This window comes from Crocuta crocuta, unplaced genomic scaffold (assembly GCF_008692635.1).
Source record: "Crocuta crocuta isolate KB4526 unplaced genomic scaffold, BGI_CrCroc_1.0 scaffold62, whole genome shotgun sequence".
Taxonomy (NCBI): Eukaryota; Metazoa; Chordata; class Mammalia; order Carnivora; family Hyaenidae; genus Crocuta; species Crocuta crocuta.
The window spans coordinates 3,884,153-3,900,801 of record NW_027529173.1 but is presented as its reverse complement, the minus strand read 5'-3'; the positions used below and the strand labels follow the sequence as shown (position 1 = coordinate 3,900,801).

Sequence of the window (16,649 nt, the reverse complement as noted above, 5' to 3'; positions counted from 1 at the left end):
GGGGCGGATTCAAGTCAAATTCTGTCTGAATCCAGAGGCCCTTCTCCATCGAATAAGCCACATTATTTAGAATGTAATGTAGTTGCTCTTCATATGAAAGATATTCTGTGGTTTTCATGAATCAAGTGTAAATTCATATTTGACACTGAAGTTTCCACATTTTCCAGAATAATTCTCTCTTTGATTTAGAAAATATGTGAACATAAGCCCCCTCCTTCTGAAGACTTAGACCATGTAGGAGCTCTTTAAAACTGAAAGGGAATTCCCTAAATCAATGAGAATATAAAGTGGAACTTTTTAAATTAGAGCTTTAGATGTTTTCAGGAGAGTCATGTCATTGTGTCCTGGAGCCAGGCTGGCCAGTAGGAGAGTCCAAGAGAGCCTCAAGAGCACAATTGTTAAAATGTTCAAAATCCTTTTCAGTGAAAATAGTTTCAATGTAGAGATGGGAAAGTTTTAAGTAAATTTTCTAGAATCTTGAATTTTTTAATTTCCTGTGTTTAATCCTAGGAAAATAAAGCATGATAGAATTTATAATCTCTGTGTTTTATATTGATGATACAAAGCTTATGAATGGTTACAATATTGTCCTGAAAAGTATTGTATGTAATATAATCATCATACTTATCTGGCCAGGGTGATGTTGGGATTGGGTGAATTAGGTAACCTCTTTTGAGCGAGGAAAACTAACTCTGGAGATAGATTTGGGGAAGGGTGGCTGGTGGAATGGAAATGTCTGATGTAGACAATAGAAATTGTTTGCCTGACATTTATCGGTGAAAATAAGCATGAATGAAAGTGTATAAAAATCAAACATATCATGTATACTTACAGAGATTCACATATCATATAGAGTGCTTACTGTTTGCTAGGCAGTGTGAAATAGGCACATAGATGAATGACAGATCTGTTCTTAACTTGTTGACGCCTAGCATGGGAAACAGATATGTAACCAAATTGTTGAAATATCCAATAACTCTTGTTGTGATATAAGTAAGGACAGAATAAGGTCTTGTCATTCATGACTACTCAGATCAGGGAAAGCTTTGCCAAGGAAGTAACGTATGGGCAAACTTTTGAAAGATGAAGTGGATTCACTACTATTTTGCTCTTGAGAAGATGATGAACTAGCAAGGGCCACTATCTCCTTCTATGAAGTTACCAAATGTGAGACTTTTCTATGGGAGGAAAGGGAAAAAAATTCCAGGTATATGTTATCTATAAAAGCCATTCTTAAAGGATGCAAAAGGTAAAAACAAAGGGGTAGAAAAATATGTACCAAATGGTAACTAAAAGAATTCTGTTACAGTTAATAGTCCTGAAACAGGAAAGATTCCTAACCCATGGATATCTGATAAATTTAGTGATATGGCTAATTGCAAATGTGTATACTTTAGTTATATGCCATTGCTATAAATATTTGTGATCAGTCAAAAAATAAGTGCTTGGGCACTTGCTATTTCTAAAATATGGTAGTTGGGATCCAATTAGATCATTTATGAAGTCAGAATATAATTGCAATATAAAAAATGTTGTTGCTATTTTCAGTGACAAGCATTCTGGCATTCTCTTGATTTAACTTGGTGATAGGTAGTGGTTTGCTATGGTAAATATCAGCTTGACCTTTGTGGCAAAAAATGACATTTCTGGGTTGTTTTTTGATGTCTGCTGTACTTATATTAGCATGTGGAAATCAGTCTTATCCCACCTCTTACATACAGTATTCATCCAGGTGCTACATATCATTATGGATTTTGGGTGATCAGAATCCCATTTATATATAGGATGATAAATATGAAAGGTGTGGCTACATAAGAAGAACACCTACTTTGTAGAAAAATATAAAATTAAAATTTTCGATCATATGAAAGAGTGGAGATCAGAATGCTAATTTTACTTAACTGGAATTCTTCCAGAATTTTGATTTTCATAGCCTTGTAGCCAAAAATAATATTTTGCCTTGAAACTAAGATTTCTATTAAAAGTCTTGGATCTCATAAGTATCTTGTAAATATTTAGTTTAGTAAACATAAGATAGATTAGTACAGGTTGGTTTGTATTTCAAAGTTGATGATGTTAAAAAGAAAATAATGTTTGATTATCAGCCTGAACCATTATGTGTCATTTAAAGCAAAAGCAAAGATTAATGGTTGATGTGTACTTATATTTACATTCAGCCTATTCATACATATGAAATAGTTTTTCTATGTGAAATAATTTTACAGTACCATAATACAAAGTGTAAAAACTACTGTGTTGTTTCTCAAGTGACTTTTGCAGGGAGGTAAGATTGAGTCTGAAGCTGTATTTCTTTCAGAATGTGAGTCAGAATGGTATAATCAATGGAATTTATCAATTAAAAATTGAACATGTAGACATGAGCTAATGCAATTGATACCCAGACTTTTCTAGAAACTCTGCCATCACTACATTTACTAGATCCAGTACTATAAAGTGTAACTACAAATGCATTTTTATGTTAATTTCCTAGTGCCAATATCTTTAAAGTACAATAAAAGGAAGATATTTGAAAACTTTGTTTATTCAAATTGTACTCAATGATAATTACATTAAGGAATCCACATGAGATCGTTTCTACTGCATTTCTAGTGTCTGACTTTTTTCACTGGTTATTCTGTTCACAAGACAAGGAAATAAATGCAAATCATGAAAGTGCAATTACATTTCACTTGATTTCAACAAAAGATTTTTTCATACATGCACATAGCTTTATAAAATTGTGGTTTATTCTTGATTTGAAGTTAATTGTTGGGATTTTAATGAGACACTATGGTAAAAATGAATAACTATGAAACAGTACATGTTGAATATTATATCACACTAGTTTCTCCTCCTGGACTGGCTGCTCTGAGCTCTGCATAGAGGGACTGATATGCTACTGGCAAATACTCAGAAGAGCAGAACATGGAACAAGATGGCTTAGTGAGGAAAAGCAGGGCACACATCCCTGTCATCGGAAGTGTACAATGCTGGGCTCCTCTGCTGCCCAAGAGATCCATTTCTGGATGATCCTCCTTTATATACTTTGAATATTAATGGTCTTCTTTAGTCTCTTACCTAATTTAATTACTTTCATTTTTGAAAAATTGTTCTCTAATAATACCGGCTAATTTAAAATTGTACACAAAAAAGATAATTTATCTATTTATATTCGTAGCCATCTAATCATTGCTTTGGAAAGGTTGATCTTCTTTACTGATTCTCACACTTTATCGTACATCAGAATCAGTTGGAGGGCTTATAAAATACAGATTCCTCACAGAGATTGCGATTCAGTACTTCTCGCATAGCGCCCAATGAATTGCATTTCTAACAAGTTCCCAGGTGACCCTGATTCTCTGTAATCCCCTAGAAATAGAATAAATCATGGAAGAACATGTCCCATTTGAAGGGAAAAGTTAGAGAAGAGATTCTTATGAATCAAATCAAGGCAAACAATTCTAGAGATTTTGTTGATGTTGTTTTGTTTTCATATAAAACAGTCTCCCTGGCATTTCATTGCTGATGTGTTTTCTGAAACACTTTACCTGCTCTTGGGTCCAGGCAAGATTTCCTCATCTGAAGACCATTTGGTAATCAATTACATTGTTTCAGTGGAACGGAATCACTTGTAAATTGAATATCCACTATTTAATAACAATTGGTGATGTTCTTCCAAGAGATAGAAAAATCAGATAAATAGGCTACTTAATTCAAAATAAAAATTAGTACGCTGTACCCTATTTTCTGTGACTTGGGAGTCTATGCAAACCAAGCCTACTACTTGCAGGCAAGTGTAAATAACTTTTTGCTGTGACAGCAGTTTGAGAAATGTGAGGATGGGAGAAAAAGCAACATGAGCGAGTCAGAAAATGAGTGTGGAGTTCCAGGTGTTGGTGAGTAATTTTTGTAGATTTCCTGTAAAGTAGAATTAATATTTCAGGCAAGCTGAAATTGTACTGTGTCTAGATTTCAGAATCATAGAATTTGGTACTACATGAAAAGTCTGTGTTTGATTACAGATGAGCAGAAGGTACCTTAGTGTATTAGAATAAATCAGGTTACACTACCTTCTTTGCTTCTTCCCATTGGGACTGATCTGAGAAAAGATCATTGTGAGTTAGAGGTCTGAGGATATTTTAGGAAGTATTTTGATGCCATATAAATTTTTACACATCTTTTGTATTGCCTATATACCTGCATAAAAATAATTGGAATTATAATAATTGCTTTTGAATGACATTTTGGTATCCCTCTTACATGTTTATCACTAGTTTTGCATATTCTTTTTAAAAAGTAATTAAGACAGTGGTTTCATTTTTCATCAGTAGATAATATCAACATTTATTGAATGAGTGTAAAATAAATGTAAAATGATTTTAGATCAATTTCCAACATTTTTATTAAATTGAATTAACATTTATTTTTTGAGATTTTTTTAATGCCTATTTGGCATTTGTATTAGCTTGCTATGGTTTTTATAATATAAAATTTAATAGTTTTTGCATTCCAAGTAAGTAAAACTGATTTTATAAATGCACACAAAGAAACCTAGTGACATTACTGACGTTGTTGAGATGATGTGAGAGGAATTACACAACATTCTTAATATTTAAGTTGTTGGTTAATGGAACTATGGTAATCAGTATACTTCCTGTGATTTTAATGATGCTTATTTTTCCTCTGAGAAACAAGTGATACCTATTTTATGATAAGTGTCTGATGCGTTTTCACCCTAAACTAAGAGGTGAAAGGCAAAACTGCTAATGGGAAACAAAACAAAACAAAACAAAAACAAACACAAAAACAAACAAACAAATGCTGAAAGTATGCAGGGATAAAATGTAAATCAATCTCAAGTGAAATAACTTGGTCAACATGAAGAAGACACATTACACTATTCTATGTGGAATGCCTTTTCCTAGAACCTCTGAGAAATTGGATAATTACTAACTCACTCTTTGGGAGTTTTATTTTATTTTTCGTGATGATAAAACCTCAGAAACTGTTTTTGTCATTTGAAGTTTGAGGGGATCACTTAAATTTGAAATGACGAAAGATGTGTATTATGTCATTAGTGAGAGTTTGTCACCCCTCTTACATGTTTATTACCGGTTTTGCATATTCTGTTCAAAACCCTCTGAAATAATTGGTGTTTCATCACTAGATCATTTGAAAATTTATTTTGAAGATCTCAGGTAATTATTTGCATCATTTTAAAAGGGACAGGATGGCAGACTGGAGAAGATGATGAGAGACCACCTGCCAGAGACAAAGCAAGTCTCTTTAGTCATAATTTCATTTCAGTCATATTTCTTTAACAAGTGCTTTTATAGCCTTAGTTACCTTCAGCACATCTTAAGACTTACTTTGTATGTAAACTAGGGAGCTTGTTTGTACTAAATTAGTGGATTTCAACTATTTTCTTCTTTTTTAAAAAAGTTTATTTTGAGAGACAAGGCAAGCACGTGCGTGCTTGCACGCGCATGTGAATGAGGGTGGGGTAGGGGCAGAAGGAGAAAGAAAGAGAGGCTTCCAAGCAGGCTCCACACTGTCAGTGCAGATCCCAACATGGGGCTCAATCCCAAACACCGTGAAATCATGACCTGAGCCAAAATCAAGAGTCAGAGGCTTTACAGACTGAGCCACGGAGAAGCCCCTCAACTATTTTCTTCTTAATGTAAGAAACCGTTGTTCAGAAGAACTCTTACATATTCCAGTATAAACAAACAAAAGTGAGGTTGCTCTGCCTCGGGGAAGAGCCTTTGCTGGAGGACACTGGAAGTCTACTCCAGGGTCCTATGGCATTTTGAGGGACAGAGAGTTTGTAGGAAAGTTCTGAATGCCCTCCCAGGTCTAAAATGCTATGCTTGGTTACATCATCCCTGAGGTAATTTGCCAGCTCCACAATATTTCTATCTCTTGGATTTTATATATTGATTTTTTTATATATTGATTTCTTATGAAAGTTTAGTTGTAATATTAAATGGAATTAATTTTTCTCCAGTGACAGGAAAATAAGATTTTCTCATTATAGCTTAAGTCCAATGTGCTTTGGAAAAACTTCTTTTTTTTTTAAATGTTTTATTTATTTCTAGGAGAGAGAGACAGCGTGAACAGGGGAGGGTCAGAGAGAGAGGGAGACACAGACTCTGAAACAGGCTCCAGGCTCCGAGCTGGCAGTCAGCACAGAGCCCGACGCGGGGCTCGAACCCACGAACCGCGAGATCATGACCTAAGCGAAAGTCAGACGCTTAACCGACTAAGCCACCCAGGCGCCCCTGGAAAAACTTCTTTTTAAAAAATCTTGTAACTTATCTGTCCAAATATAATTTTGCAAGAAATAGGAGTTAATCTATGAAAGAAGGAAAATTCAGTACCACTTTTTTCAGCAGTGGGTTATCTGCCTATTGATTTAACATGCTTCCTCCCTTCTACCAAAACCCTGTCTCCTTGTTCTCTTACCCCTGACTCACACTCTGTCGTTGACCAAGATCCTTCCTCCATCCAGTTGTTCTAGGAACCTTAAACACTCTGCTTTTTCCCTAAAACACTCTGCTACTAATGCCTTAAGAATTACTTTTTCCTTACTGATCTAGTTTAGAAAAGGAAAAAGAGTTCCCAGGACTAGTGGATTATCACTTTTGGGTGTGCCCTTATGAATGGCTAGATCCTACATCCCAGTTTGTGATGCAGAATTTATTTCTCATACAGAAATGGTGTTGTAAGTGTACCTCAGAGACTATAGAATATTTAGTAGTATATACAATAGTTCATTTACTCTACAGGTGAATTCCAAAATGTGTGTTGATCTGGGAACCTATCAACTACCATAAATGCTATTTCTACCAAAAAGTGAGGTCTTTGTTTCAGGTGGCAATGAATGCAGAATATTCCTCGTTGAGGACGGACCATATTTATTGGTTGATATACAGGTGCATGTATTTGGTGGTTCTTCATCCATCCATTAGATAGCATCAACACTTTCTTTTCCTTTTCCGTATTGAATTTAGCCTGAGAGGCTGAAATAGAGGGAACATTTTCAGACCCAAGCTGTGTTTTGGTTTTAATTTAGATATAATAGAAACTGGATGCAATAAAATTGATAGGTGGTACCAGGCTTACATTAGGATACGTGAAATGGACAATTGCCTCATATAAATGGCAAGTAAAAAATAAAGCTATTTCTTCATAAACATTTTATTCTGGGGTGTGCTTGTTTTCTGAAACTACCTCTACTAAATCTCCTGTCAGTCTTGAAACTAGAAGGCAGAAAAGCTTCTAGTGCTACAGCCAACTGCAGTGTAGCCAGAGAAACAGGCAACAAAAATAGAACACCAGGATTGCTGTGCGTGGGTGAGGCAGAAACCACATTATGAGCAAAAGCTTCCAGTATTATTTTAGAACCAATACAGAGCTCTGCACTTCTCTCCTCTCTCTTCCAAAAACACATACTATAAAAATAAAATGAAATTAAATGTATGTGCATTTGCCCTCTTAGAATTATGATTCTTAATTTTTTTTTTTTTTTTTTTGCCTTCCTTTCTTTGGAAACAAATCGCCAGTATGGAAATACAGTGTGTAAACCAAGCTTGGAGGGAGGAAAGAGTTAATTGCTTTTAAGGCCCTGCAATGGAGAATTATGGTTTGAAAGATAGAGGCTGGACAGCTGGGTTTGCTGGGGTATTTTTAAATGCATTAATGCTGGCTCCAATCACTCGGCCATGCTTGACCTATTTTTGGCTCAGGCCGACCATTGTTCTATTTCTGTGCCTGTGGGCCCTGCCGTTGTTGATTCATATGCAAATGGATTATCACTAGCTTTAGCCAACTTGAGCTGAGAGAGACCAGAGAGGGGGAAGAGACACACACAAACAGATAGAAGGGCTGAAGCCACTTGCAGGACTGAGGGTGCTTGCAACGAAGCTCTAGCAGCCTGAAGAACTATAAGACAGGTTTAATCGGTTTCTTTTTCTCGTGGGTAGAGTTAATATTTTTCTACTTATTCTGACAAAGCAATAACCCCGAAGCACATTCCTGTTTCCCACCTGCTTTTAGTTTCCGGGATAACCTAAACTCCAGAGAGCCATAGCATCCACTCGGTCCTTTCTGCTTTTTTGTACAGAGGTTGGTAACATAGGAAAAGTGTCCAGATCTTTTAAAAAGTGTATGTCCACCTTAACAGAAAGGAAATCATTGTTGAAGTTGGTCGGCTGCTGCCTCTCCTCCGGGAGGAGGGAGGACCAGGGAGGGTAGCTCCTGGGGCCCGTGCACTGAGCAGCGATGAATCTTTCATGTAGCTGAAGTAAGTGATTGGAATATGCTGCAGACAATTTACGAGAGTGACTCGTGTTTTTCCTCAGATGGGGTGGCTGGACGAGAGCAGCTCTTGGCTCAGCAGAGAATGCACAGTATGATCAGCTCAGGTAAGATCTTTTTCCTTAACTGAGACATTTTATGTGTGAAAGGAGGCAGACTTGGGAAATGCAGCTAAGAAAAAGCACCTCTCAAGGATTTGCTGCTTTTTGGTGGTGTTGTTGCTATTTTCTTGGTGCGTCTGTAGGGTTTAACTTAGATCCCTTCCATTACCGTTTCTGTGCATATTCAGCATTTATGGACAACAGCTTCTGAATGAAATCTCAAAGCTTCTGATGAAAGATGGGACTGAGATAAGTAAAATGTAGTTGGGGGTGCTTTGCCTTACTCTGCAACTAGAAAACGGAGATCTGTTCTGATTGCAAGCTATTCTAATGGGACTTTAAAAATCAGGTAAGTTCATCCTGGGGCTTCAGTATAAATTGCAGCCTCCGCTAGCCGGATGATTTTATATTTACAATGTGCATACAGAAGCATATCTATTTATAGACCTACCTTCTGAAATGTGTTTGCTAGAAGTTACAAAGATAGTTTTAATGTGGCTTTTTCTCATCAGCCTGAAATGAAACTATTCAGGATGGAATAAAATTACTATTAGTAGATGCTTATTTTAATTTTCTTTAAAAACATTTGGAAAGTCTAGCATTGTCAGACAGATGGATTGCATAGTGCACACATAAAGGTGTTACATGCAGGTGCAACCCTTTAAAGAATAGCAGTAACAGATTCTAATTTCTGGTTTCTCTGTGTACGTGCTATGTGCTGAGGAGAAGCAGCTTGTCAGCTTTATCAATTTCTATTTGTTAAAAGAGCAGACTCTCCACACAGAACACTTACTCGTAATTGTTGCTCTTCATTTTTAATTCTACAGCCAGTTCCTAAAGCCTGGGGGGGACTTTTCGTTTCCGTCCTCTGAATGCTTCAGTCAAAATTGGTTTAAAGTTCTCCCTCACACCTTCTAAGTTCCTATGTGGATTTGATCATAATTATAGATCACCACATAGATTTCCATGAAAAGAATGCAACGTAAAGCTAAGGCAACATTTACTTGCTAGAACTAGATGTGAAAGAAATGTTCCACAGGTTGGCATGTCTGTTTCAGTGCTGAACACCTTCCCATTTACTCACCTATGTTGAAGCAAGTTATCTTTAAACCTCTGTTAGTTGTGATGATTTTAAGATACTTCTCTTAACCCAATTTTTTGGTGGGCTCAGAATAAGAGATCAAATTTGCTGTAATTTGAGGTGTTGACACTTAAGTGACAGGAATTATTTTAACTGGTAGCGTCTGCTTATCTAAAGCAAATGTACTTGGATTTTAATATTGTTTATTATTATCTTTGTGGCTATAAAGTTGACAAGAGCTTGGGGAGGGATCAGCTTATGTGTCTCCAATGGAACCAGTCACTTTATTTAGTGTTTTATTTTCTAAATATGGATCAACTTTTAAACAATCACTATTTTGGGTATCTTTTTAGTACTGCACTTTATCCGTTTAGTCCCCACCTCTGTGTTACGAGTTTCATATTTCTTTCACATGGTAGAAACAAAGCTGTGCCTTTCAAGTAGCAACTGGATGCTGACATTGAATCTCTTGCCACAGGCTACAGGTGTTTGCAAGCCTCACCGTTTTCAGTGTCTTTGATAATCACACATAACTTTACTCCGATTTTCAGTTGAGACTGTCATTTTCCTGACATGAAAGCAATAATATTTTCCAGCAGGGGAGTGCTTGAGACTATCCATGTGGTTGTCAGTTCTACAGGAAGCATCCTGTAAGCACCAGCTATTAAATGAAGTGATGTAGATTGACATCAACTCTCAAACGTGTCTGGTATAAATAAGGAAACTCTGGGTTTTGTTAATTTTTCAAATTTGAAACATAAAATCATTTGCATCCATACTACCATGTTTTATAACATTTGATTTTGTTTACTATCATATGGCCTTGCATTTAGTTTCCCCAGTCTTTATTGTGTACTTCCTCTGAGGCATTGGCTCTCAAACTTGGAGTCATCAAGAGTATTTTACAAAATACTGATGCTTTGGTTACACCCCCAGAGTTTCTGATTTAACTGGTATGGGAACTCTGCTGTATACTGGAATTTTTACCATCTTCCCAGCAGTCCTAAGGCTGCAGTAAACTTTTAAGTATCACCGATACAGGGGTAGGAGGAGGCGATGGTGATCCTGGTGACCCATTTCAGTAGGGTTTTCCTTTAAGTTAATTGGTAAACTAGAGGCATGTTTGTCTTCATTTATCTACAAATTTCATTCCACTCCCTTTTGGACCAGTGGCATAGGTCTATGATTGATAGGCATAGGAATAGATGGAGTCTTTGGATCCAAAAGAACTATTTGGTAGTAGTGCAAAGTGTTGGAGACACCAGTGTTCTAGGAGTCAAGAGCTCTGTGTTCTAACTAGCACTTTGCTGATAGTCGTTTGGATAACTGGCTACTCATCTGTAAACTGAACAATAATGGTGTCCTGCTGCTTACCTCTGGGCATTCTTTATAAAGTTCAAATGTAACAACATGTTATTCAAGTGCAGACTCCCTATTATTATAACTATTTTTAGTGAAAGAACCTGGGCTTCTGGCTCTTCAATACCATGCTCTGTCTTGCTGAACAAGCCAGATGAGTTCAATTGTATGTCACATAGAAAAATGATATTTTGTTTGGAGAGTAAGTCTTCTTTAGTTATTTTACACATCAATTACTGTTTTTGGTTTTCCTGGTCTGGTAAGAACTAGTAGTCTCCTTGGGCAAATTGTGACTATAAATCAGAGTAGCTGTATGTGTGTGTGTGTGTGTGTGTGTGTGTGTGTGTGTGTGTGTGTGTGTACATGTATATGTGTTTTGTAAAATGTCTCATTCTATAGTAATCAAAGGCAAAGAATTTGCAGAATATGTAATTGAACATTGAAACCACAACAGAAGATTTCTTGAAATTAATTTTTTTAAAAAGCTTTGTTTTATTGTTAGCTATTGCTTTGAAGTTCCCATTTGCTATTTTAAAAGTTAAGCTTAATACTATGCTTCGAAATAAAGGTGATTTTTCTTTAGAGTTCTTTATACACTGTTGAATTGCAATTGTTTTATATGATTCCATTTTTTTCTAATATTGACTCAGCTAGGCAAGACATTTTAGGGAGAACTAGGTTTTACAGTATAATATGTTAATGTGTTTTCAGTTTAAAGGCTCTATAATATTGAATCTTGGAATTCATTATGAGTGACACATTGTGCTAGGTCAGTCACTACTTCCATGGCTTGTGTGGGCCAATATAAGTGATAACTGTGGCAGAAACTGAAGCATGTACAAATATTGACTAAGGTCACTCAGCGGTAGCTGGCAGAATTTGGGGTGTTCTTCTGTTGCCAGGCATTATGCTTAACATGTTGGACAGCAGAGCTGTCCAGACAATATTGGAACAATTACTGTAAAAGAATTTCCTAGAGTTTATACAGCATTAATGTAAAATACATTTAAAATAAGGAAACCTCATATTTTTACTATGTATTCTTATTTTAGGGTATAAAAGAAAAGCATTTAAATCTGAATCCTGAATTTCTTTTATGGAAAACATATCTTCACCCTTTCAGAATCTTTTTTTTTCCTTTGGTGTGCATTGTCGAGGGGAAAGGAACATTTTAGATTCAGTAGCCATTTATGTCTACTTGGAAAGCAGAATCTAATTATGAAAATGTAAGTCTGTGAAATGCTCCTGTCATGTCAAGAATCACTTCTGGTATTTCCCATAATTACTGTTTTACCATTCTCTAACTCAAGTTATCTCCACTTACAAGGCTGTTATCAATTTGAATATTTGATAGGTAGTGATCAGAAAGCTAGTTATAAATAGGTCCATTGAGAATACAGACAAGAATGAATATTTTATCTCTGTGGATGATACCGGTGGAATAATTGTTATGTCTGTTAAGTAAGAAAATTCAATAAAACCCCTCAGAACACTGAAATAAATCAAAATTCTGAATACTTATTTATTATTCTTATTTAGAGGGAGTGCATGTACATTAGTGGGGAGGTGGGAGAGAGGGAGAAAGAGAAAGAGAATGAAAATCTTAAGCAGGCTCCATGCTCAGGATGGCGCCCGACACAATGTTGGATCCCATAATCCTGGGCAAAAATTGAGAGTCAGATTCTCAACCAACTGAGCTACCCAGGTGCCCCCCAAATTGAGATTTAAAAATGAGGATTTTGATTTTGAAGGTGAGAAATTTGAAAATGATGTACTACATAATTTTTCACCACTAATAGATAATGGAGTGAATCTAAAATGGTATAAGCTGGCAAACAGTCACCCTACACACACACACACACACACAGACACACACATACACACATGCATGCACAGAGTATTAAGCATTAAATGAGTACAGAAAGTGATATGATCTAAGATATCTTAGAAACTAATAGACAAAGAAAAAAGGAAAATGGGGATTTTGATCAGGACAGAGAAACCTAATGGGGACTGCATCCTAGACCTCCTTAGAATTTTACTGACAAGATGACAACTTCCTGAAAAAGTCTCACTAACATTCCCAAATTTGAAGAGAAGCAAACTGAGTAGATATCCTTAGCTGTTGTTGTTGTTGTTTCTTCTGCATGAGAAATAGTACAAATGATTCTGGAAAAGAAACTATTGAAATGGAGGAAGGTAAACAAACCTGCCTCTCTGGAGAAATGAAGATTTCAGAGTAACACTCTAAACTGGGAAAATGATCCATAGTTCTTTTCAATGAAATACTCTTCTCCAACTAATGTTAGATATTCCACCAGGAGAAAATACCTAGGTACTGAATCGATGGAATTATCTAATAATTGTTCCCCACAAATGAGGCATCTTAACATGAACATAAATTCCATAAAACAAGAGCTCAAAGATGAGATGGTAAAACAATAGCACAAGATAAAAAGGATATTTTAGATACAGGGAAACAAATTGAAAATGAAAAAAGCATGATGATTATAGAACAAAAATATTCATTAGAAATAGCAGGAAGCAGAACAGACACCAGTGAAACTCTTTACCAGCAAAGGGGAAAGGTTTAAGACAATCACAGGGAATGAAAAAGGAAAATGGATTCAAGCAATTGAAAAGAAGTCAATTAATAAGAGAAACAAAGGCAATATAACAAAGAGATTATTTATATCCCTGAAGTTGATATTCTAAAACATTAAAACAAGATAATTTTCTGAAAAAGAAGAAAAATTCTTTCACTGGAAAAGAAAAAAAACAAATCTGTAGATTGAAAGAACTCTCATTTTTAAGGACAGTTTGCTTCAGGTGCTCATCTCAGAGTCTTATTCTAACTGGGCTGTTGATTTTCAGATAATAAAAATTTTTCAGGAGTTTAGGCAGGTAAAGCAAAGGTATTTGGTGGGGGGAAGGTGGGGAGGAAGGGAATATATGGGACTCAAGAAGGGTTACCAAGCATACCCAAATTCAGTGACAAAAGATAATGAATAAAAGTCTTTGAAGTTCAAAAAGAAGTGTAACCCAATTGTCAATTCAGGCAAGAGTTATTAAAATACAGAGAAAATGGTTAGGCAGGTCAGAAATTCCCAAACATGAACAAAACTGCTTCTAATGAAGCCCACACAGTGAAGAAATGAATAAAAAGTAAAATTCAGAGGTAGAAAAAGCATAGCCAGACAAATGGGGCAAACAGTGAATCTATTTAAACAAATATGATGTTGTGGTTACAGGATAGAAAGCAAAATTTATAAAGTAGGGCAACATTCATAAACATAACCAATATGTGGCATTAGAGAGAGGTGAGATGGAGTAATGTGTGAAAGTGCTGATAGCTTTTTCTAAGCAGGTTCAGACTTCCTGCTCCTTAAAATAGAAATACAGGGGTAAAAGAAAAGGACTCCAAACACCGATTTTTAAAAATAATTTATTTAGCCTTAGAAAAATCTTTCTGGAAATAGAACCTCATATAGGAAGGAAGCATTTAGTATGTTTATAGTCCCTTCAGTTGCAGTTATTTAATCTTGTTAAAATCATTTAATGATTTTTAAATAAAAATAACATCAGTGATATGATCTCACTTTTACGAAAGTATATTTTGTCTATGTATCCATTTCCCAGAAGAATTCATACATAGGTTGAAAGAAATCAGGGACAGTTTTGTATGTGTGGTGGTGGGCTGGTTTGCTGGAGGGGGGGTTGGGGTTCATCACCTTACTTTTTCACCTTGTATGAATTTTTATGATATGCACATATCTTCTAAAAAGTGTTTCTTGCACACCCACACACAAAGCTACTGTGCCAGAATACTCATGGTGTTTAATTGCAAGTAGTAGGTAAATTAGGTTGTTTTCTGCTGCACGTAACTGAGAATCCTGCTCCAAGTGACAACAAGGAAATTTATCACTTAGTTAAAATAGCAGGGTAGTTGACAGCACTAAGCAGTCAATAATGACAAAAGTAATCAGGTCGTTCAAACCACTTCCCTCTGTTGGCCTTAGAGTTTCTATCATCACAGCTCTGTTTCCTCCAGAAGGCACGAGTTGACTGTAGCAGACCCAGGCATTGTGTCTATTTATGCATGACAAAGTCTGGAGACATAGAAGAGATATTTTGCTTCCTTGGATGCTTTCTTTGGGGAAGTTCTACCAAAATTTCTCCAGCAAATTGTCCTTCATAATTTATTGGCCAGAATAGCAGCATCTACCCAGGCACAAAGGAGAATGGTACTACCATGATAGCTGCTTAGTGTCATACTGTGCCTAGGAGAGTGGGTGCTACAGCTAAGCTTTTAGTTTGTATTAGGAAGAAGGAAGGGGGTTAAGGAATGCATGTTAGCTAGGCACCAGCAGTATTTGCTACAGTGTATGTGTTAGTGGTTGAAATTTTTCTTCTTGGTACTTTTCTGCAGGTTGTATTTCTCAAAATATAAATAATTAAATGAAGTAAGTAGACGATGTAATTTTTTTCAGTTGAATCCTGGGTGTTACTTCATTTTCATGAAATTATACATCCATTTTAACACTGATACATTTTTTTCTACAAGTATTGAATAGAAAGCCTTTCTTAGTACTGTTAGAAGGAACCCTAAAAAGAATAGTTATGGAAGAACACTTGATCTCTTTAGGGCGGTAAATCATTTTTTAGAGAAAAGGAAAAATCAACATTGTAGACTAGTGCATTACAAGCATTTATTATAAATTTGAGTAAGATATTCCTTTAATGCTGGCCTTGAGGGATACAGAAAATATTAAGAGAAATTTATTTAATGTATAAACTTTTCAGTACACTGAAGAAGGATTATTTTTAAAATATTCAAAATGCAGTTTCTTTGCCAGTATGTTGTTATAATTATTACATTTTCAGAGTAATGAACAATTTTAACAATCTGGAATAGTAACTGCATTTTAACAATTTTTTTTCTGAATTGGAATACTTTGAAAACAATTTAATTGGAATAAAAGCCCATGAAAATGACTTTAAAAATAAGCTTTCAGTAGATGAAATTCAAAGATATTTTGGCATGTGTTTCAAATCAGAATGGCAATGCTGTGGTCTGTCCCATTCTTGAAAGGAAGATAACGTGCCAGTGGTAGGCTTGGATGCATGGTGTCCTTACTATGGGCAGTTCTTCCTTTTCTAATTTTGGGGTATTGGCAAACTGGAAATGCAGGGATTAGAAAATACCTTTGTCTACTAGTTCCATTCTTCCTCCACTAAATCACTTGCACAAAATAAATTTAATTTGAACAAGAGTTTTTGCAGTACTAAATGACCCATACTTTACATGTTATCAGAGAATAGTATGTTTAGAGTTACTCTGTGATGCTATGGTTCATGAATACAAAACTAAGTAATTCTTGTGTTTTAGAAGAGTATCAGTTCTGTTCATTATTTTAATTTAAATTTCCCATAGTCAAATAAGGGATGGCCCTTTTATATTTGATGTTTTTTAAATACCCGATAATTAAATCCAATGAAAACTATATTTAAGGAAGAAGGAAATTTATGAAACCACAGAGTGTAACTAGTCATTTACTTATGATTAAACTCTTTGCATGTTGATAAGGTTGGCAAAGCCCCAGCCCTTTTTTTTTTTTTTTTTACTTCTTCCCCTCATGGCCTGCCACTTGTATTGAAACATTTAATTTATAATTTATATTCAGTATTAACACAGTTGTCCCCTGTGGATGTTTTTTTCAGTTATTTGAGGTAAGTTTTTATGAGTGTCAAAGATATGACATGTATCCAAACTAGGTTAAAATATTTTT

The 16,649-nt window shown here is 35.6% G+C and overlaps 1 protein-coding gene across 4 annotated transcripts in view; it reads left to right on the top strand.

The window, feature by feature from the left end:
* The window catches only part of HDAC9 (histone deacetylase 9), a 908,040-nt gene that overhangs the window by 382,399 nt on the left and 508,992 nt on the right, over positions 1-16,649 (top strand). For 2 of the 4 annotated variants that reach the window (XM_077757662.1, XM_077757659.1), the window contains one exon: positions 8,364-8,426. In XM_077757662.1, coding sequence (XP_077613788.1) covers positions 8,364-8,426 — 63 coding nt within the window. Of the gene's footprint in view, positions 1-7,890; positions 7,956-8,077; positions 8,128-8,363; positions 8,427-16,649 lie in introns of those variants that run through there. The other 2 variants (XM_077757660.1, XM_077757661.1) reach the window with 2 other exon arrangements.